This window comes from Uloborus diversus, chromosome 9 (genome assembly GCF_026930045.1).
Source record: "Uloborus diversus isolate 005 chromosome 9, Udiv.v.3.1, whole genome shotgun sequence".
NCBI classification, from domain to species: domain Eukaryota; kingdom Metazoa; phylum Arthropoda; class Arachnida; order Araneae; family Uloboridae; genus Uloborus; species Uloborus diversus.
The window spans coordinates 131,469,647-131,494,063 of record NC_072739.1 but is presented as its reverse complement, the minus strand read 5'-3'; the positions used below and the strand labels follow the sequence as shown (position 1 = coordinate 131,494,063).

At 32.6% G+C, this 24,417-nt stretch overlaps 1 protein-coding gene across 1 annotated transcript in view; it reads left to right on the top strand.

The window, feature by feature from the left end:
• Positions 1–24,417, top strand: part of LOC129229390 (spatacsin-like) — a 90,698-nt gene that overhangs the window by 45,899 nt on the left and 20,382 nt on the right. Inside the window, exons 13-19 of the mRNA XM_054863685.1 lie at positions 3,977–4,153; positions 7,364–7,465; positions 14,952–15,068; positions 15,987–16,116; positions 16,730–16,842; positions 20,757–20,961; positions 21,982–22,164. Coding sequence (XP_054719660.1) covers positions 3,977–4,153; positions 7,364–7,465; positions 14,952–15,068; positions 15,987–16,116; positions 16,730–16,842; positions 20,757–20,961; positions 21,982–22,164 — 1,027 coding nt within the window. The remainder of the gene's footprint in view (positions 1–3,976; positions 4,154–7,363; positions 7,466–14,951; positions 15,069–15,986; positions 16,117–16,729; positions 16,843–20,756; positions 20,962–21,981; positions 22,165–24,417) is intronic.

Below are 24,417 nucleotides of genomic sequence, written 5' to 3'. Positions count from 1 at the left end.
AATGCATTAAACAAAGCAGTAAATGTTATTGTAATTCATATCTTTTTGTAGCTGCAGACATTTTTACTTAAGTTTTTTTTTTTTTTTTTTTTTGAAGGTACTTACTTTTGAAGTTAGTTAGTAGTATAGCAAACTTAAGTTTGATGAACAATGTTAAATGCACAAATTAGGAAAAAATGGCTGGGACATGTTTCAGGGTTTTAAGAAACCCCTTTTTTCAATGTAGAAAGGATGTTAAGTCATCTGTGAGAAACCATTGCAAATGTGTACATTCAACATAGTTTATCAAACTTCTATTTATATATACAGTGTGAACTACAAATAACTGAAATTTTAAATGATAGACCAAAATAAGCATGGTAATATAATTTTAAAATATCATTTCTTCAAAATAAGATCCATTTACAATGTTTTGAACCATGAACCTAACAGGGTGGCGACAGGAACTGTAAAAAAAAAAAGTACCCTGACTTTTCCCTGATTAAGTTCACCAAGCTTCCTTGATTTACTTACCAATGATAATGGTTTCCTTCCTTTGCCCTACTTTAAAATCATTGTAATTAAATAAAATGTAGTTTTTAAAATGTCCTAAACTGTTAATTAAAAATATTTTTTGAAAAGATGCCCTTTTTTTTAGTAAAAAGAGTATATTAAATTATCTACCGGAAAATATTATAGGAAATCTAAAACAAATACTTTACTTCAAATAACTAGTTAGCATAAGAATTCCAAGAAATTATTAAAACCACTCCTAAAGACCTATCTAATCATGATAAAACTAAAAAGTTTATTTGGAAATATAATTTTAAACTAAATTTTCAAGCAGTATAATTATTGCTGCAAAAATAACAAGTGATAATGAAAGTATAGAAGTAATATAGTTTTACTTTGATAAATTATAGAGATATTTATGTAAAACAAATTGAAACCTTTAAACAACCAGTCATATTGAGCTATTCTCTAATCAAGAATTTAGGTTTTAATGGATGAACTTATTGGTTATTTCCATATCAACACTGTGTATGCATGTTCTGTCATAGCTGACAACCGTTAGACAATATTAGGATATTCATTTCAGCATTTTCATGTGGTTTTATGGAAAAAAAACGTCAAATAGGGATACATGGCAGTTGATAACTTGTTTACCTTTCACTTTATTGGAAGCAGAGAAATATTGCTCTTGTTGCTTTCATAATGCTTTAACTTTATTTTAGCGAAACTTTTATTTAATTGACATATACAATATTCTATTTTTGTTCTATTATTTTCTACAAGAGTATTTTATGACCATCTATTTTGGGTCCATTGTCCTAAGTGCAATAATTTAACAAAAATTTAAAAAATGAAAAAGAAAAAAAATCTGCTAAGAAGTCCATTAAAATGTAAAAAGGGAGGATGACATTAAAATATTTAAGTTGTTATGCAACCTAGTATAAATAGCACTATATTCAAGAGTTCAAGAGTAGTGTCCCAAATTTTTATTGGAAAAAAATTCATTATCTGAAGTCAAATTTTGTTTTTCTCTTCTAAAAATGCATTAAAAGTACCTTAAGAGGGGAAATCAGTTTTGGAAGCTGATGTTTTTTGTAAACTTTTGAACAAGAAAGAAATAATCAGAATTTCTTTTAACTTGAAGGATATTTTATTCATCTTTTGAAGTACACCGTGTAATTTTTTCAAGTCATTTCGACCAGAAATAGTGGAGTTAGAAGCTGCTGTCCATGGGCAGTTGCCATCAGAGCTTGTTGCTGGTGGGCATTACCGGAGCCAAAATTTTTATCTGTTATCATTACAATTTTTGTTTCTTGTAAACAACATATTTCCTAAGAATATGAACCGATTTGTGATCAAAAAAATTGAAACTTGCATGTTTTTGAGGGATTTGATTACAATGTCATGTTTTTCTATCATTTTTTTCACATTTCTTGCATTAAAAAAATATTTTTATTAATAATATCATCCCTGAGTTAGATTCATATGGAGTATAATTGAATTTAAAAAATTCACTCAAATTTTTAGTACAATTGGTTAATAACTCTTTGAGATAGAATGCCCACCAGTTGAAAAAAAAAATTGTTTCGAGAAAAACGCATTTGGAAAAACTACTGTGAATGTTTTCAAGTCTCCAGAGTCACTTAAGTGCTCATAGCATCGAAACTACAGTTGGCTCTCTGTTTAACGACGTTCTATTTAACGATGGCTTTTCACAATCCCAGATGGTTCACTATAGTGTTAAAAGCATTCTATTTAAGGACGATTTTTTGTAGTTCCTTGAAAGTCGTTAAAACAAAGAGTCAACTGTAATCGTAATTTTTCACTGAAAATTTGGCAACATGTTCTTGAATAGTTTTACTAACATTTTATGACATAAAAAAAAAGTAGATTTTTTGATCCACCTAAACTGTTTTGAAGGGATTTTGTATGTGTTGGGGGAATTCAAAATATTTCTTTTGTCTTAAGCTTGTATCAGAGCTTGTACCAGTGATGAGACTGTCATCAATAGCTGTAATGGTAGTTAACATGTAACAGGAGAGGTGCAGTCTCACAGACCGCTTCAAAGTTCACCCCACCACCCCTATTTCATTTTAGGTCTGATTAAATGGTTTTTCCCAATGGTTTTTGTTTTGTGACCTTGAACACCTCCCTTGCTTATCAGTAGCTTTTGGCTTGTGCATCTGGTTTAAATTTCATTGCATTCTTTAGAAGCGATCTGTGGGACTGTACCTCTCCTTCAGTGTTACAATTTTCCAATTCAATTACCTATTTTGACTTATTTGCTTTTTACCTTAGCAACAGTTGAATAATTGCTTAAAATGATTGGCGAATGTTACTGAGAAACTTTTAGTTTGCAATAGCAATAAAATAATTACAATATAAAATGCCTTTTGGAACATGCCTTTATGGAAAAGTGCCGCTGGTAATAAAAGTGCCTTGTGAATGTTGTTCTTAATCATAAACCTGCTAAGTGTTTAAGTTACAACAACAATTTCATTGCAAAAATTGATGGATTTCTGAAATGGATGATTTAGCTTAAGCCAATTACTATTTGATAAACAGACTAGGACCAGATTAGACTATGATTGGCTGGGCCCATATCCAGTTGCTGGTCATCACTTTTATTATAAATCTATTTTGTGTTTGTGTGCATTGCTGAATGTGAGTGAAACAACATTGTTATACTTTGAACATTGTTTCTTTCGCCTTCATTTCCACTTATTCTTAATTCATACACATGCATTGCTCTTTGACACTTTGTTGCAATTTTTTTTTTCAGTTAGTTTTCTCCTTCTACGTTTGTATAGTGTTAGTATTCAACATGTTCTGAAAATTCTTGTAATTACAGATGTAATGATGTAATTGTATGTATGGATTTGCCACCCCCCCCCCTTCCCCATTAAAGCAAACAACTTTTTTTTTAATGTTTTGTTTCATATATATATTTATTTTCCCTTTGTTTCCTTCTTTTCTATTTTGCTTTCTTTTTTTCCCCAGCATTGTTTTATAAATGCTTGTGAATGAACAAATTTATTAGTAATAAAACCACAAAGGTTTTTTTTTAAATATTTTTTATTGAAACATGCAATTTTTTAAAGTTTTATGCAATCCTTTTTTTTTTTTTTAAAGATTTCCTTCTTATCTTCGCTTTTTTTTTCAGCTTTACTTTTTGTAAATTGATGAATGAATAAATTGATTAGTTAAATCAACTTTTTTTAAAAAAATTCTTTTGTCCTGTAATTTTATTTTTCTTACCAGGGTAACTTTCAGACCTTATAACTCCAGATTGATAAGATATTTTCATTGTGTTCGTACATAGATACATGCACAACATAATTTTTGAGCATGAATACAAAATCAGATTTCAATTCTAAAACTAAATATTTTTTTATTTACAATATGTTTATGTATTTATTTTTTCTGCTTGTAGTGAAATTAATTCTTTGTCTTTACTGATTTGGTTATGTTATTTTTTCTTTAGAATCAGTGTGAAATTTCAAACATGTTTGGTGAAAAATACTTTTTGATGAAGTCCATTGTAGAGTATTTAAACCACATATTTGAGAAGACTGGATTTTACGACACTAGAGCTCACAACATAGAAGCTTATCGAAAGAAAATGTGGTGGTTCTGTATCAAAGCTGAAGTTAATGGAGAAGTAATCTTGTTTATTAATTTGTTGTACGAAATTAGTTATTTGCTGATATAAGTTTCTACTGTAGTTTTTACCAGAAAATGACTGCAATAAGTGGTCATGGAATTTTTATATTTTAATGATAGATTTGCAGGGGTCTGGCCAGAGGATATTTGGGTCCGTTAACGGACCCTTCACAAAAATCCGATCAACCAAAACGGACCCTTCACAAAAATCCGATCAACCAAAACGGACCTTTCACAAAATCCCAATCAAACAAAACGGACCCTTCACAAAATTCTGATAAACAAGATCGGATCTTTCACAAATTGTTTATTGAAAGAGCAAATCTGAAAGTAAAATAACGCATATTTCTGTGTATAAACCGCTAATTTTTTGAACCTTTTTTTAAGTCAAATTAGAGGGATCAGATTATACAAAATCGGCTAATTTTGAAAAAAAAAAAAAAAAATCGGCACTCTTGCGATGCTTTTTCAAGCGATAAATAATTGCTACTGCCAAATAAATATAATGGTTGTTTGTTTTATCACAGCTAATTAGCAGCGGTGTTTTTGTAATCTTTTCTGAAAAGTCATTGGTAAGCACTTTTCTCCGCTCATGATTTAATAAACAATAATAATATCTGCGAATTGAACTTAGAACTGCAAAGAGATAGTAAGGGTAAGGAAAAAATATGATCGCTTCAGATAGTGTTACCAACTTCAAAATTATCACCACTTAGCGTCTGGCGTTGAACCTTTATAATGACTTGATTAGAAAATATTCTCATCATTTTGCCAGCTTGTCAATATTTGCGTTTTTACGGTGCGGTGCGATGTTTAATTGTTATTTTGGGAGAAAATTATATGGGTTTTGATTTTTCGATGCTAACAAGGATGATTAACTTTAAATAAACTCTTTTAATTACCGTTTCTTTTTTCTTTAGATGTCTACATTTTAAAATGCAATCTTTTAACATCCGATATAAGAATCATATTTTGTTCTTTTAAATGAAAAGTCTTTTTATTTCTGTTAGAACTCTCATTTCAAGTTTTTAAAGCAAAATTCCATTTTCTGTTATTAAGTCAAAAATTAAAATGCTGAATACATGGTTTATTTTATTTATTTATTTATTATTTTTTTTGCTTCAACTGTGTCCACAGATATTAATGAAATGTTTATCATAGGACTCTAAAATGCAATTTTAAAATAATTTTATCAAAAATATTTCTTTCACAAGCCGTTTTTATACTTTTGATGCCTTCACTTTGAGAATTGCGATCTCTTTGCATCCGCTACGGGAATCCGATTTTTAGAATTTTTGATGATTGTTACGCTTTGTTAAGAGGTAAACAATTAAAATATCTTTTTATTTTTGTTAAAATCACGGAATTTATAAGTTTTAAACGAAATTCTGTGCTTTTTAAGAGTGTCTTGGTTCAAAAAGTTAAATGCTGAACCCTATTCTGAATTTTATTTTATTAATTTATTTTTTGTTACAAGTATTTTAAATACTGTACCGAAATATTTCTAGTATAATTTAACATAATGTAGAATGGTATATAAATATTGATACTTGAGAGAGCGATGTCCCCCCCCCCCCCCCGCCAAATATCAGACCACTCCAGAATTATTTTCTCGACATAGAAGAGGCAAACACTCAACTTTAAGTTTAATTGATGCAGTTTGTGCCATCTCTACATTCTAAAATTTCATTTTAACAAAAAAAAATTTTTTTTTGCGAAATTATTTGATTTTTCACAAAATTAATTCATTTTTCACAAAATTAATAAATTTTTCACAAAATTATTTGATTTTTCACAAAAAACGGACCCTGTGAAAAATCCTGGACAGACCCCTGATTTGTTTTCAAAATAAAACTAGGTCAGTCAAACCTGCCTATCTGAAAAACATTTCTATATCAAATCTGTTCAATTTCCTTGCTTTTTTCTCAGAAGTGCGGCATTTTCAATGATCAGTTTCAAAATATAGCTCCAACAACATGTTTCAACAGCAGAAACTGCAAGCAAAAAATCATACTTTCGTATATCAGCAGTTGTATTTTCCTCCAAAGCCTGCGATGTTCAACAATATTAATGCAGAAGACTTTTAATCTAAAGAATATTTAAGCTCTTTAGCTTTGTTCTAATTACATTTTTACAGCTTCATTGAAAACCCCTTTATCTGAAATTTTTCTTCCTTCCTATGAAATTTGAGATATACAGGTTCGAATGTAATCACTTGTTTTGCTTGCTATGTGCCAAACTTATCAATGGATATTTTTTGATGCTTTATTTCTCAAAGAAGTGTTCAAGATATAAACTTTTACTGCATTCATTACAATACATGGAGAAGTAAACTCATGGCCTGATGAAGCAAATGTAATGTCCAGGTTGTAGTAAAAGTTGGTGCCCCCTCACAAGAAAGCCAGACTTTCAAAGTTGTTGCTAAGTGCTAAAAACAATTAAACATTCCTACCGTTTTATTGTACTCTGCATTTATCCAACTAAAATGTGCACTAAAATTGTTATAAAGTGCTACAAAAAAAATTTTTTAAGGTAAAAAATTAAATGAAGACTATTTTGATGCCCCTACAAGTTTGGTGCCCAGGCCCGCACAGAACTGTAAAACAATGCATTAATCAGATCCTAAACAAACTGCCAGCATTTTAATCAGAGGCAAAGTCAAAGGGTTGAACCATCATCCCACTTTTTCATTTTTAGTGGTCCACCTGCTTTTTAACTTCATTGTCTTTTTACTTTAAAAAACATTTATTGCTTTGCAAAATGCTTGCTAGCATGCTAAATTTAAATTTAAATACCAGTGTGAAGGTGACCTCAACTTCTCTTAGAAGTTTGCTACCTCCAGCTCTTTTACGGCTACTCCAGATTGATGATCCCAAACAAGAGTAAAACTGAAGTCTCCGGATGCCATAACAAACTGTTCGGCATTTGTTTGTAATAACTCTTATGTTCAAATCAGTAAGCACCCACTGCATTTTTATTCTTTCTAAGACTAAACCACTAATGTGAATGAAATTGAATCAATTAATTAGATGGGAATGGGTTAGATGTGCAGATAGGCAGTAAATAAGCCAGGCAGTTTCCCAGACAGCCCGTTTATCACATCCAGAGTGTTTGTTATCAAATACCAAAATTTGGCATTTGATTACAAAAAAAAAACAGTAACTCTTGCGAAATAAGTAAAAATATATATGTTTTCTTTTTATTATAGCTTTTGCCAGAAATATTTGACATGCAGCCTTTACACGAATTTAATGTTCTGGATGTCACTCAAGAAAGTGAAAATAACACACATCACTTAGAAGGTGAAAAGGTAAATACTTCATAAAAAAATAGCCTATGAAACTTGCAAACATTCAGTTGTTGTCTGTGCCTCACTAATCTTAAACTGTTTGCTTGTCTTGCAGTTAAATGTGGCTACATACTTTTTAGTCCTGGCCCCACAATATAGTCCCGTAAAAATTTTTAGGTCCAGATAATTTCCCTTTAGAATCTTGATCTGTAGGTGTTCTGATGCGAGAATATCTTGGGTAGACATGTTGAATCCTGCGCGAAATAATTTTACAGGCCATCAAAGAAAGCGGCCATTTTGGTTCACTTGCTCATTACGTTTTTCGCAATGGGCGTATCTACAACTTCACTTTTAATTTTGAACTGCAGCTTTTGGAGTCTAGGAAGTCAATTAATGTATTAATTATGTCATAAAAGCCGCCCTACCTGTTTCCACAATTTTAAGTGGAGATATCTCTGATATTTATCGTTGAATATTCTAGATACTAAAAAGTGTACGAAATTTTATGAATAATTCAAAATGCTCATTTTAAACTCGTGTTTATCACATACATGTTTCTTCAACAACACAATAAACGAAAAATACAAGATTAGTACTTTTAAAAAAGGTTACGATCTATTTTTGCATTTCATGTTATAGTCCTGGCCCCACAATATAGTCCCGTAAAAATTTTTAGGTCCAGATAATTTCTCTTTAGAATCTTGATCTGTAGGTGTTCTGATGCGAGAATATCTTGGGTAGACATGTTGAATCCTGCGCGAAATAATTTTACAGGCCATCAAAGAAAGCGGCCATTTTGGTTCACTTGCTCATTACGTTTTTCGCAATGGGCGTATCTACAACTTCACTTTTAATTTTGAACTGCAGCTTTTGGAGTCTAGGAAGTCAATTAATGTATTAATTATGTCATAAAAGCCGCCCTACCTGTTTCCACAATTTTAAGTGGAGATATCTCTGACATTTATCGTTGAATATTCTAGATACTAAAAAGTGTACGAAATTTTATGAATAATTCAAAATGCTCATTTTAAACTCGTGTTTATCACATACATGTTTCTTCAACAACACAATAAACGAAAAATACAAGATTAGTACTTTTAAAAAAGGTTACGATCTATTTTTGCATTTCATGTTATTGCACTACGACGGACGTCAGTATCATTTGATGCCGTACCACTCTTTTTGAACCATTTTTATCAGCCCAGTCTATGTGTCGAAAAATTAGTAGATTTGCATCTTATAATGAGTTATTCTAATTAAGCTCTTCAATGATCTGTCTCAAATCTCCTATGAAAAGTATTGCAGATTGCTTCTTCACTAACTGTTAAACCACTAGCAATTGATGAAAATGTAGCATTTTAAGACATTTCTTCTATTTCCTTGCGTGCTATTTACTGTAAATGTTCCTTATTTGATACTGAAGACCAGAAATTTTCTACCTGCATAGGTACTAGTGTTTTTCTGACAATTACAGCAAGGTTTGTTGTGCCCTTAGTTGGTTCTCTTCTCATCCTTTCTGATTATTTCACAAAATGCTGCAAATAACTATCGAACAAGACATGAAGTTCATGAAAAAAGAATAGAGAAATGAATCTGTGCAGAACATTGCTGATAAATTCGCCAAAAGTTTTCTTTATTTAGCGGAGTTGTGACATGAAATATATAACGAGTGCAATTTTTATTGGGGATACTTTGCTAAATTAAAAATGTTCTGGCAACAGATATTTCTGTAATCTAGCTTGGTAGGTGAATCACCATCACCAGGGGCATGAAAAGGGGGGGGGAGAAGAGAAACCTGTTGCCCCGCGCCTGAGCCTGAAGTGGGCCCAATATTTTTAAAACTAGGGGTGAAATATATGGGTAAACACTATGGAAGGGGGCCCAGAAAAGTCATTTGTGACGGGCCCCAAAATTTCTGTGCACGCCCCTGACCATCACATAATCTGTTCGTTGGAAAAAAAGTCGTAATCCAAAATATTTTTAATGCATTCTCCCCTTTCTTTCGCTATTTCCATGTCTCTGCACCCTTTTTAAAGTTGATTCTTTCCCATTGGCTTAGAAGTGATATTTCATGAAGAACTGTGTGCATCAAAGCATGGTAGGTTGACTTTTGAAAGTAAATCAGACAATTTTTGAAACAAAATGTATCCAGTCTGAACGGGTGGTACTGTTCTAATCAATGATTCATCATATTCATGATGCTGAGACGGCGAATCTTGACACTACCATTCACAAGTCGTTTACTGAGAAAGCTGTTAAGTTGCCCTGTTTCAGAAATCTCGTAGGATTTATATGTTGATAGATAAAATCAACAAGTCTTTTGACATTTATCAAAATACTGGCTACGAATGCCTGTAAAAATAATGATGCGGGACACTCTCACAGTGATCCATTAAGTGAGAACTAGTAAGACCGCGAAACGCATTGCATATCATTAAAATTTCATGATACTTCTAAACGCCACTCGGCAACATACTTTTTCTCGTCTGCCCTGCAATTTCTCCGGCACTTTTCTGTGACCGTTGAATTGTTTCTTCCAACTTCATCTCTTGCTTCATAGCATTGAATTTACCATTCTATTTTTTAACAACAAATTTACCTTGAATGAATTTTTCCTACACGTAGGGACACTAATTTTCTAGCGCCCTTATCCTCTCTAAGTACCATGTTGCATATAGTAGATAAATAATGCAATCAAATACACGAAAGACTGGAAACAGTAATTCAACAGTCCGAACGTATAATTTGTAATTTTCTTCGCGATCAGCAATAACCAAGTGTTTTACAAGTGAAACCAATGAACGAAACACTTCCCAATACCTGCACAGTTCCGATTTGTCACTACATCCCTTAACAAAAACTCAATCTCTGTTTTCAAACTTTCATTTTTTTGTCGTAGTGATTGAATCGTTATTTGACTTTTTTCCTCATCCTTTGACCCAAGAGCATCCTGAACCATCTTTACTCGCTTAGCAGAACTTCTCTTGTAACCTAAAATCAACATTTTATAATAATTTTCTCAAGATTCTCAATGATTTTCTGCAGTCTTCACGGCTTCTTGTGAGCTAAAAGCAGCAGCAAGTACTTTTGGAGATAAATGTCTAGAAAAACCAACAAAGGTTCATTATTTCTTTCGGAAGCACAGAAAAGAATGCTTTCATTATACGTTGTTACGATAAATAGTTTTATTTCATTAATATAAACCAATGCATTTTCATCTACATTCAGCATTGAGCATTAATTCTTTTATTTCTGAAAGAATAAATCCATGCCCAGAATTTAAAAGAGGCTTTAATATTTAGTTTGCCTTTTTAAACAATTCAAATTTTGAGGATAGATGTTGCGCACACTGTATTGGTTTCTCGCTCATACTTTCGAATATAAGAAATTAACAGTTTGGCTGTGCATATAAACTCGCAGCAGTCAGTGCATTTTTTAACCATTGTTTTAGCGTTTCTCCTCGCGTGTATTTCGTGTAGCACTAGTTGCGGCAATGACACACTATATTTTCTTGCAGCGTTTTTGAATAGTGCGTCTTTGCGTATTTCAGCAGCTTCACGAACACGTTTTTGTCGGAGAATATAATTTTTCTCTTGATTCCTTTTGACAAACTACATATTCGTTTGTCAAAACTGTCTTCAAGAAGTCTTCAATTGCCCACTAAAATTTTTTGAACTCAGTTTAGAAATATCAGTCATTGCTTAAATAGTTATTGTCAGAAAAACATGAAACAAAAAATTTTTGGAACCGTGGAATAGTTTTACTCAAAAATAATGACTTTGATAGCAGACGATAATAACCTTGAACAGTGGCGGAGTGAAGGGGGGGGGGAGGAGAAAAACCCTTATAGCCACTGGTTTTAACATGAATGCACATATTAATACAGTAGCTTATGCAAATGAAAGGGCTGTTTTGATCAACAAACCCTTTCTTAAGGTATTTTTGATCAAAAATCCCCTTCAAAAGGTATTTTTTGATTGAAAAAACCCATTCAAAAGGTTTTTTCATCAAAAACGCCCCTCCAGAAGGTATTTTTGATCAAAAAACGCCCTCCAGAAGGTATTGATGGCTGCACTGGTGACCTTGAAAAATATTGATTTACACAAAAGATTTTACACGTTAAAATCGTTTGGTTTCATTAAGAGTTATTAATTTTTGTAAACTTTTTAGTAACTAGAATGGTAAACAAAAAACGTCGGAGATATCTTACTCAAAAATTGTGGTAATAGCCATAGCGGCTTTCATGACGTAATTATTACTTTAATTGACTTTCTAAACCCCAAAAATCTCAGTTCAAAACTAAAATTAAATTTATAGGTACGCACGTTGAGAAAAACGTAATGAGCAAGTGAACCAAAATGGCCGCTATCTTTGATGGCCTGCAAAATTATTTCGCGCAGGATTCAACATGTCTACCCAAGATATTCTCACATTAGAGCACCTGCAGATCAAGATTCTAAAGAGAAAATCTCTGAACCTAAAAAATTTTACGGACATACATTGTGGGGCCTGGAATATTTATCAAGATAAAAAAAATTGTATACAAGTTCTTCGCAATTTAAGTTCCTCTTTAATCTTTCCATAAAAGAACTATTTGGTTAAATATCATAAACTTGGTAATAATTTAAATAAAGTCATCAACAAAAAAAGGTCAAATACAATGTTAATCTCGCTGTTAGTAACATTGTTTAGTAGAATAACCTAGGAATTGAAGGATTTGTTTAAAATGTTTTTAATTGTTTCTAAAACAAAATGTGTGCATGTAATTATGGAATTATTTTTGTGATATAATTATGAAATTATTTTACCGTGACAACTTGAGCAGTTTGGCAGAAAAAAAAGATACAATACACCTATATGTCGGTAACATTTTGCCTAGCAAGAGCTATGATTTAGAAAAAAGATGCAACATTTAAAAAGGTGAATTCCACATTGAACATATTTTGTCGCATGATTTAGAAATAAAATATAGAAAATGTTTTTTAATTTCTAAAGACTATTTCTATGAGCTTGGTTGGCACTAAAAAGTATGAGATAAGATAAGTATATGACTTTTTGATTGCAAATATCAAAAATTGAAGTTGATTTTAATATCTATATGTTTATGTTAATTCTAAAGCAGCTGGCAAAATTTAAATTAAAAGTTGAGAAAAGAAATATAGGGATTATGGTAAAAGCTATTCATACAGTGCTGCATACCACTTATATTTTTTTTTCTCAAATTTTTAATTTTAATCTCCTAGGCAGCCAAATCTCCTAGACAGTTAAGAAATGATAAATCATTTGCACAAAAAGAAAAGAAGAAAGTTAAGAATGATATTAAATTTATAGCTCATAGTATTGTGAAATTAGGTTGGAAGGAATGTACCTAAAAGCAAAACCTCATGCAGAAAGAAGGGCTACATTATAGGCAGTGCTGTCATTTCAAAGCTTTCTGGGGGGAAGAGGGGGTAAAGGGCATAAATGTAGTGTGTTTTGTTGGGAAAAAATTACAAAATACATGCAAATTGCTCGTTTACATTATGTTTTTGAAATTTGGAGGGGGGCTGTCAACTGACCACCCCTTAATGGCCCAAATGACAGCCTGATTACAGGATGGAAATGGAAATTTACAGTTTTGCTTTATGAATTTTCACTACTAATTAAAAAGAGGTACAAGTGGTTTATAAATAAAACAATTAAAATAAAATTTGAAAAAAGTTTAAAACATTTTAAAGTGTGATTGTGTAAAGTCTTTAAATACTTAGTTATTTTAATAAAGGCTTGTGTGTGTGTGTTTTGAGATTTTTTATGAAAAGAAACAATTTAAGATTTGTGTCTTAAATTTCAGTGGCACGTAATATGGCAAACTAGCTTGTTGCACCCAATTCCATTGAGAATACAATTTGCGGTTTTCTTAGACCGAGTGCCACCAAAGGTAACGTTGAGTTGAATGCCAGTTAGAACTCAACTCAGTCTAAAAGCTGTTTTTAAGAATAAAGAACATTTAGCAATTAATCATGCTTTCTAATGTGTTAGTCTTCTCTATTTCATACTACCTTTTAATACGTGTCAACATTGGTGGAATAATGCAAGATTAAAAAGTAGGCCCCAAGAAATTAGGAAAGAATGTATTTCTATGAGAAATAAAAATTTGTATTTAGAAAAATACTACAGTAAGATAAAAAAATTATAATTGCTCTTGCTCCCCGCTAGCTACATCCATTTATGTATTTATTTATTTGTGTGTGAGTGTATTTTTAAAATGTTTGTTTCCAAAAAAATTCAAATTAGCTGAAAATTGCTGTTTTTTTAATAATAGAAAATTCATTAACACTTAATAACATTAACAAGACATACTTTAGTTATTTGTTTTTTAGTAGAATAGCACATCTTTTTTCAACATTATTATTTGTTGTATAGCTTTTAAAAAAGAGATTAAACAAAAATAAAGTGTGTGTTAGTAGTACCCACCAGTTACTTAGTGTTTGATATTTTTAACCCAATCAGGGTTTTTTTGAGCAATCACGATTGCTTATTGCTTTCATTTGACTGTCCTTGACGTTGTGGTTCCTTTTTCAGCTTGGACCAGGCCTGCAGTACCACCGTCCACCGGCGGCGGCGCGGCTGGTCCTGAGCACTGTCCCCCGGAATCCACTTTTGCTGGGCGGTGACGTCCATGTCCCACACACACACACACACGAACGCCTACACACACACACACACAAACCTACACACACACACACAAACGCCTACACACGCACAAACACAACACTCACTCACACACATGCATACATACACTTACGCACCCACACACATGCGCCTACACAAACACACACGCTCATGATTGCGAAAAACATAATTTGAATTCAAGATGCCAAAAATTCAAATTAATTTTTTTTTTGCATGTTTAGTTTAAAGAGAGTTAAAGCTTTTATTGGTAAAATAAAGCAATTTATGGAATGATAATTTAAAAAAATATATTTACAGAATGATTAAAAGTTGTGACTTTGTACCAGAACAATAAATTGTGTCTAGTATTTATTAGTACTTATTTAAGTAGTGTGTAATTGTTTGATTTTCATAATCTTATATAATTTTAGTGTTTGGTCTTAACTGTATGCTCTCGCTGCAATTTTTATTGTAAGGAGCTGTTCATCAGTGATGTTACACTTTTTTGCTCAGTTTTTGACCCCCCTCCCCCTGTCACATGCCATGTCATTTTTCATGAACATATCCTAAAAAATGTGTGATGTCACACTTCTTACTACCCCCTACCTGTCACTAACCGTCACAATTCCCCCCCCCCCCCACTCAAAGACTTGACATCATTTGTGGACAGCCCCTAAAGTGTTTTTTTTTCAATGGTCATTACTGTTAAGTAACGTCAAAAATACCAGAAAATTGTTCTTATGCAAATATCTGTTGCAAAATTTCTCTTAGGTATATATTTACATGTTTGTATTATATATTTACCCTTTCAAGATTGTACATAAGGGAAAAGTATTTTCTATTTTTTGCATTGCAGGAAAACCAGGCACTGTGTAATATTATTGGTTACTTTTTGTGCAGTAAAAATATTCGCAAAGCTTTGGAATTAGCCAAGATATTTGACTATGACTCTTCTGATCTAAAAATTATAAAGGTAAGAAGTTTGGGTGAATATACAGTGAAACCTGTGTATAACGATACTGTCTATAACAATAACCTCTCCATAGCAATTTTTTTTTCTTTTGGCCCCAGCAAAATGTCACCATGAATAATCAAACTGTCTATAACGATAACCTGTCTATCATGATATTTTTTTAGGTCCCAACATTATCGTTGTAGACAGGTTTTATTGTATTGTGTAAATGATACTCATAATTTACTATTTACTTATGTATTCATTTGTATATCTATTTTATAAGTGTTTATTTCTATGTGCAAATTTATGTTACTACTTCCTATATGTTTAAATAGTTTCTGTGGTCTGATTCATTTCAATAAGAGGGAAGGCTTTCTAGAGTGGTTGTGCTGATGCAAAGGAATGTGGAGGGGCATAAGTGAGAGAGCCTTAAATGTCAAAGTCCCTGGGAGAACGCGTCAAACGGAAGGGGGGGGGGGACCTAGAGTGAAATACAGGGGCGTAGCTAAGGGGGGGGGGGGTTTGGGGACAACCCCCCCCCCGAAAAGTTAGTCTCAAAAAAAAGAGAAAAAGAAGAGAGAAGAGAAAGAAAAAAAAAAGAAGAAAAGGGAAAAATTCCAAGCGATTATACATATATATATATATATATATATATATATATATATATATATTCTTTATATATATATATTCTTTATATATATATATATTCTTCTTATATATATATATATATATAAAAAGTAACCCCCCCCCCCCCCCCCCCCGAAAGTTGGGTCTAGCTACGCCACTGGTGAAATACAAAATACTTTTGGTAATGTTTATCCCCTTCCCCACCATGTCTTAGAAGAAAAAGATTTTCACTGGATGAAATATTATGTATATTATCGCCATTTTGCACTAACGTTATTAATATTGGTTACAATCCTTTTATCCCCTCAGAAATGTTTACAGCTGGCAAATAATGAAATCGATGCATCATCCATCGACATATCCTTACCTGATCCTTCTACAGAAGTGGCTTCTTCAAGGATAATTAGTTCTTTGGTTCTCTGGATCTGCAATGATTCTGGTAAGAATTATTTTGTTCTCTCTTTGTGTGTTAGGACCCACCCTAGAACAATGGTGTGATGTAATATCAGAATTTGAAATTCAAGCTAGTTAGGACAGCTTAAGCTGGTTATTAAATGAAAATATGTATCATTTCTAACACAAAACTTTTTTCTGTGATACACAACTTTATTTTGAACACATGAATTATGATCATATGAAATCAAAGAACTAAATACAAATCAATTTAAGGAAATGTAGGATATTGGTGAGGTTGGCAGGTAATGCAAGCCACTTTCACAATATCCATGGGGGAGAGACAAGCACTCTCAAAAAAAAATCAAAATAAGTACAGCACCCTTGGAAAAATGTTAATCCAATCGAGTTTAAAATTCTTTATGAATTCAACACTTTTTATACTTTGGGTACAAAAAAAGCTGAAACAGGAAGGAGATATGCTTTAAACTCTGAGCCTTTTTTTTTAACCTGAATCTAGTGAACTTTTCAAATGTGCTAAGTTATCAAATATTTTGGCTGCATTATAGGAACTGACACTAGTAACACACCTCTATTGTTCTAATGCTTCTTTAAATTTATATATTAAGATAGTTTTCGTTAACAAATTTCATTTGTAGGTGTTACACAATCCCAGAAGGATGTCATTAAGCAAATGGAGCAACTTAGTATGAAAAGTGGGGCTGTTGTTGCTATTTGTCATCAAATTTTGGTTAATTATAGTACGGCTATGGTAAGCTTGCAACACTAGTCATTGTTTATTTATTTTCACTCTTTTTATTTTCTAGCTGTGTTGATCGACTTTGCATGCTCTACCTCAAAGTTATTAAGTGACGCATATTCAACAATCAGACTTAAACCAAAAAAAAAATCTGCGAAATTTCCCAACAGGTCACGGAAAAATAACAAAAGAAGGAAAAATTGTAAATCCCCCATTTCAGGAAAAGCCTCAAAAATTTTATTTGTTCACAGTCAAGAAAAAAAAACTGCTAACAAATCTTTCTTCTCACTGATTTTATTCATGTTAATTATAACTGAGTTTGCAGCAGCTCACAAATTTCTGATTTAATTTTGATGTTCTTGAACTTAAAAATGCTTATAACTTTTCTCCTGGTAGTTGGTTTTTTGTCCAGCCTCGGTTTTTTGAACTTCAAAATAAGTAAATCTACTTCAGGGGTATTTTTTGTGCACTTTTGAATGAAACTGAAATCAGTTCAATTGGGAAATAATTTCAGGTAAAGGGAGCATTTAATGCCATTTTTCAATTAAAATTCAAGCGGTTTGGTACCATTTTAGCATTTGAACCCCCCTCCCCCCCCCCCCTATGTTCCTTCTCGCGTGCCTCGATACCTCCCTGCCAAATTTGGTCGAGATCCGACCTAAACTGTGATTTGTGTAGGAAACATACATACATACAGGGTATCCTGAAATAGCTTGACTGCTTTCAAAAATTTATAACAAGGAAACGGTTAATGATTAAAAAAATAATTCTTGCAGAAAATTTATGTGGTTCGTTGTAAGTTTTGACCCTTAGAGTTCCAAATTTAGAGTTCAAGAATTTTCCAAAAGATGGCGCTGCAGATCTCTCTCATATAACCTTAAATCAAAGAAAAATAGAAAATTACATCATAGTTTTTCAAAAAATGTTTTTGATAAACAAAATTACACAACAATATTTTTAAAATGTTAATCACCGACTGCAACCACATGTTGCAATCAGAGGAAAAATCGGTGAATTTCAATCCTTCTTTTTTGACTTAAAGGCATAACATGGACTGTGGGGAAAAAATTAACAGTCCACTACATGATTTTTTTTTTTTTTTGAATTATTAACCGTTTTCCAGATAAAAGTTTTTGAAATTCGTCAGTCTGTTTCAGGACACCCTGTATCCTGGGTGCATACATACATGCATATATTATACTACATACATATACATATATTCTTTGTTTCATTTATATAGATTTTTGGTGAAAAAGTTGTTAAGACAATACAAAGTTCAAAACAAGTGAAATAGGTGTGTTCATTGGCAGTTTGTTAACTGTGAGACTGCTTGGAAAATTCCTCAGGGCTCATAATTTTAAAAAACTTTGGATAGAGCTTTCAAGAATCGGTCTCCAGTTTAAGAGCTTATTAGCCAAAGTCCCTATAATGATTCATGATTATCATCACCATATTAGTCCCCTGACATAGGCAGGGTTGTTATTACACTTGGTTCTTACAATTGGAAGTCCACATGGAAGAATGATCATAGTCCACCATCCACAAATTTTCCTTATTTTTTTTAAAGCTTGAAATCTCCAATCTTTTCCAAGTTTGCCTCATTCTTCCCTGTTATAACTCAGTCACTATGATTATTCTAGCCTGAATGGTATTACTCTTAAATACTGTCTCTAATAATCTACTTATTCCGTATGTTAACCAGAGTTTATTCAAAAAATGGGCTTTGATCGTTCTTTAACCCGTTCGCACCCAGCGTCTCAAGGGTGCAATTCAACGATTCCTATCTTATCAGCCCAGAGGCACTTTCCTGCTACACGCTCTGATCGACGCCGTCCTCCCAATGTCACATATATGTTTTCTCTAAATGGAACGATGGAATTGAATATTTAAACGATAATAGATGGCTCTAAATGGCTATAAGTTTCATCATAATCGAGTCACATGGCATTTGACCTTCATGTACAGGCGTCAGTTTCTTATTTGGGCCTCTCAATAAGATAGATTTTTTAATGTAAACAGACAGTGAATCACTGCTCTGCGCATACGATTTATAAAGGTCTCAATTGCTCTTGTTTATATCTTTGCTTCTTTTTTTGTTATGAGTAATTGAAAGAGATAATCTAGCTAAATAAATTATGGGGGTTGGGGAGGAAGGTTAAAATATTTTTGCGTATGTGTTGCAAACTATTAGGATTCCCCCGCTCAATTAAAGTACACGAATAATTAAAAAGGTCATTGAAGTTCATGATTATTTTTGAATCCTTTCTGATTTTGTTCTTCTTTATTTATTCTTTTTCATTTCGAGATGGGAAAACTGCAGTAAAAATTGTTAGCGAAGTGAGTGAAGGGGAATGTTTTCGAGAGCATTATGAAGCAGTTTTGAGACTTATAGCGTGGGAATTTAACTAGTTTAAATTCATTGACTTTAGTTCTTTTAATTAAAATTACATTATGTACAGATCATTATTGCTACACTTCTTTTCCTTTGATTCCACACTCACAATATCTAACTTTGTTTTTGTGTGCATATCATTTAGTGTTTTGCACATAGTTAGAATTTTAGTATTCTACATATTTTACTCCCTTCTAATAATGTCATATTCTTTATATGAATAACTAGTAATCAGTAGAACATTGTTTACGCAACTTAAATGTTTGAAGTCATTATTTTGAGATGCTGATTTTATATGAATATTTTTATAAAGCTAGACTTAACTGCTGTTAATGCTCGGGCCGATGGCGGTGTTCTGTTTCGGAATGTTCATTCCTGTGGCTGCACTTTGTTTTCCGTGCGCTGGTCCTCAAGGGGTTAACATAGTGCTTCAATTGCTTTCCACTCTTTCCCCATGCACCCTATATAATGATATACAAATTTACCCCCTCCCCTTTAGTTTTAGCGAGAAAAAAAAAGAAGTCTTTATTTAATAATCACAAACTATAAAATATCAGAATATCAATATTCAGTTTTTTGCTATTTGTTTAAAAGAGTTAGACTAGAAAGGAGAAAGTGTCAACATTTTTGAGGGAGTTTTTTCCTTTGAGAGTTGTTCAGAAAATATGTTCATTAATTTTGCTCTGTGATGGCCTACTGAAGTGAAAGTCATAAACTTTAACCTCTTTTTTTTTGCTAAATTGTTTGACTTATGCATAAGTATATTTCATATACTTATACTAATTCAACGTCATAGTTTCAGCTTATTCAAAATCATTCAATTTAAGAAAATAGGGAACAAATAATCTGCTGCATGCGCCAATGCTATGTTTAAAATACGTAAATTAAAGAATAATAGTAAAATTAAGTGAACAATTTTATCAAAATTCTAATAAAAATATTCCAGTGTGTTAGAAATCTGCCAACACATCAGATGAGTGATAAATTTCATTGATCTTTTCATGTTTACTTCTGAGTTTCAGCATTAATCTCTGCCAATTTTTGGCATTTGAACTCACAATTTCTCAAGAGCTTATGTTACATAAATTGTAGAAAAATCCCTTAATCAAAAGGCTGGAGTAAAATTTCAAACCCTGGTATTTGAATCTAAATACAAATGTTATTTATTCTCTAAAAGCTAAAAGCATCTTATTTAAACTGAACATTTCTCAGATATTTATTTTTATAAATTTCAGAAAAATCGCTTTTCAAAGGGGCATGAATAAAAATTCAACCCTTGGCTTTTTTTAACCACCAGAACTCTGTTTAAGCATCATTATCTGTCGACTTTTGGCATTAAAACTAACAGTTAGGTAGAGGTTATTAGAAGTTTATGTCATTTAACTATAGAAAAATCCCCATTTTTAAGGGACAAAAAAAAGGTGATGATCCATGGTCTCAAAAATTTAGTTGGAATGTATTTCTATGTTTGTATTACCAAACTCCTTTGCATTATGCATTTGCTCATCCAACCTTTCCTGATTTCACATCACAGGTTCTGTCCCAGAGTTACTCCAGCATATCTGAAGAAAAAGACCCATTCCGCATCTTGAAGCAGATGCTGCACAAGAAACTGAACGATAATTTTATTTTGGCTCGGAGCTTCATTGCTGTCAACGAACTCCTGGACAAAGATGTGGCTAAGTTTCTGAGCCGAGAAATCTGGAACTCTCTGCTAATACTGAGTGGACCAAGTTCTGGTAAATAAAATAAGAGCTTTTTTTTTTTTTTTTTGACCTGTGACGAATTGGTTATTTACCTCATCCAAGCGTTTTTGTTCCTATGATTGTTCAAATTACCATGACGATAAGAATAAATTTAGCCTGTTTTGAATATTTATTTAGAGAAACTTTTTTTTGATATTATGATTACAAGTCACCTGCGTTCATTCTAGACTTCTCAAGCAAATTTTACGTAAAAATGGGAAGGGGATCATGTTTTTTGGATTGAAATACTTTGCAAGTTTTTTGTTTTTCCTGGTCTTTATGAGAAAGAAAATAGTCTTTCACTATTTGTAAACTCTTTAATGCAGTATTGAAAGAAGTGATGGGCTGTTATTCTGGTTCTCCTTGTTCATCTTCACTGGTAGGAGAAAAGTCCAGTAGCATTTCTGTTTTCATAGATTAACTTTCAACAACATGGATTATCTTTAAAGTGAAACATATCGCTTATTTTGGAACAATTAAAACATTTTTTTTTACTTCCTAGGGAAAACTTGAAATGTGAGAAAATCTTAAATAATAAACTTATAATTTGGGTTGAATTAACATTATTCATGTACGAATTAAATGGGACCTGATTAAAAAAAAAAAACATTAAATGCGGGAAAAACATAGATTGCGGGGACATAAAATCGGGGTTATACTCTATTTATTTTGTTGAAATATTTAATTGGTTAAGAGACGTCTGAATAGAATTAAGTAATTATATTAACTATTACAAAGAACATTACCTTAACAATCAATGAGACAATTGACAAAATCAACCTTCATTCTTACTTTCAACTGACAAAAATTTGAAGAAAAAAAAGAAATCACAACATTGGTTTTACAATTGCTAACTATGCACTTATGACTTGCTTTTTGTACAATATGTTTTGTTTACTCTAGCTTGACTAATCCAATACCTGTAAATTCTCACTCAAAATATTTCCACCTAGACCTGATTTCTACTTTATTTAGACTCCTACAAATGAAACATGTCCTTTTTCTTTCTCTTAGGTGTACTGATTCCTGAAGAAAAAAGTGCCTTTGCAGAAGAACTTATTTATGATCCCCTTCAAACTCATGAAGGATTCCAACTCATTGTCAAGCTGTGTCAGGACTCTTCCGTTTTGGGGAATTCTTTGATGGACATTTTTTCTGAAGAAACAGTAGATTTAAATCCAAAGACTTCAGACAAATGTATGTATATCCATTTTTATTCACCAATTAAATATAAACTATAAAATATTTTTCTTTTCTTGTACAGTTGATTTTTAGATTGAAAGAATCCATCCCATGGCAGAAATATTAAGACTCATTGCTGCTGGTATCATTATTATTGTTTCATAAAAGCAGAAACATTACTAGTCTGCGTGATTTTACAAATAATTGATGTTTTTCCTGCTTTAGTCTCCAATGTCAAAAAACAGCTGTTGTCGTGAAGTTATATCAAGTATTTTAGAAACATTTCCCTGAAAGTTTTGGTGTCCGCTATAGTCGATACGTAAGCAATACTTGTTATAATGATTAAGTTTCAATATTCAATTTTTCTTAATTCATTAAGCAGCTTAATGCAAAGCAGTAGAAAAGCAAAAACTTTGAATTGGTTTTTCAGTCTGTGATTACTTGTTTTTTTTTTTTTTTTTAGATCTCTTTCTATAGGCACAGAGGGGCGAATCAAGTGAAGTGGGGGCCTGTTGGCAAAGACCATTATTTTGGTTCTTGGAGAGATTCGTAAAAAGCTTGAATGTATTTTTAAATTGTTTAAAGCTTACCTGCAAATTTAAACCTATCCGAGAAAAACAGATTCGTGACGTCACAACTCGGAGTTGAGGATCTTTCTGCTGAAAGCAGTGAAGAAGATAATTTAAAATAGCAACAGTTAAAATAGTAACTGTGAGTTGCTTTGAGATGCAACAGATGCAAATTTTGATGACGTCACGTCATTGCGTCGGGGGAAACAGTGATAGTTTAAATAGAAAGTCAATCAATCAATCGATCTCTTATGATTTGCTCCCGTTCTGCAGACGGTTTGTTTTGATGTGAGCTACTGTGGTCTGGTTGATTTGTCCACGCAGGGGACGTGGAAGTTTGTTCAAGAAATGTAAGAATTAAAATTTGTTTTGCCTGCTAGAAGTGCAGGATAAGTTCTAAAACAGTACCCTATGTTTAGAAGGCGGTTTTGTGAAAATAAAATTAAAAGAAAGAAAGAGTTGATGTATTGAAATAGGCTTAACAGGACCGGAGGACCGAAGCTGCTCATCCTAGGTTCCGAGCTGGTCGGACTGTACGGGTTAGTGTAGGGTGAGGCATTTCTTCGACTGCGTGTCCCCTATTAGGGTGAGGTGACCTCTAATAGACTCTACTACTGAATGTTCTCCTGTTTGGCAAAGAAACCAGGTAAATAATTTCCTGTACTGCATATGGTGAGGAATCCTCTACTGTGGTATGGGTGTGCCTGGAATGCAGTGACCATTGACAGAGGATGGTCTGTCGTCCACGAGTGGACGTGTGGTTTTTTTCAACTCAAAAGTTCATCCTTTTGATGGATGTGGCCTTCATGTTTTGTGTGCCAAGTGCTTGTATGTGGACTTACAAGGGTATGAAATTTTTCCAATAGTTTTTTCTTGGAAATGTGGCATGCTGTTTAGGGTTGTTTATTGAGGATGTTTTAGAACTGAAATTTAGAGAAAACGAATAATGTGATATTTCTTGTTGATATATGTTGGGGGGGGGGGAAATATATTTAATTTGTTTATGGGGATTTGATTTTATAAATGTTGAATATTTGTTTTTCCTATTTATACTTATACATATGTCTTAAATAAAATGTTATTTAAATTGAAATTCAGTTTCCATTGCTTCATTTCTCCCGAACTTACCATTCCACATCCGTTGGTCATTTTCCCGAGGGCCAACAGGGCCCTACGCGGTGAAAATTTTGCGGCCCCTCGAACTTTAGTACCTTATATGAATTTTTGTTGTGTTTTATTGGTAGCAAAATCAGCAATTTTTTTTTAGTTTCGATGCCGTTTAACATCTCCTCCTCTATGTATCAGGCCCGACAAGAGGCCATGTCAACCTAGTCGGAAAATTAGGCCAGGGGCCCATCAACACTGGCGCAAGGGAAAAAAAAGAAAGAAAAATAGAAAGTTAGAAAAGGGGGGGAGGGGGACTCTGAAAGCGAAAACATAAAGAATAAAAAAATTTCAGCCTGAGTGTTCGCAAATAAACAAATGTTCTGTAATCACTAATGAAATGGAGGGTGAAAGTGTCTGGTGAAATAAATGTCAATCATAGGAAAGCACGAGAGGGTTTTGAATAGAGAATTGCAAATAGTATTACTGATGTCAGTGCAAGAACGGATGCAGAAATATTTCAAGGAGGGGGCGATTGTTTTTTTCCCTTACCTCTTACTATGTGTCTGATGTGTATGTGATGTACAAATCTGTG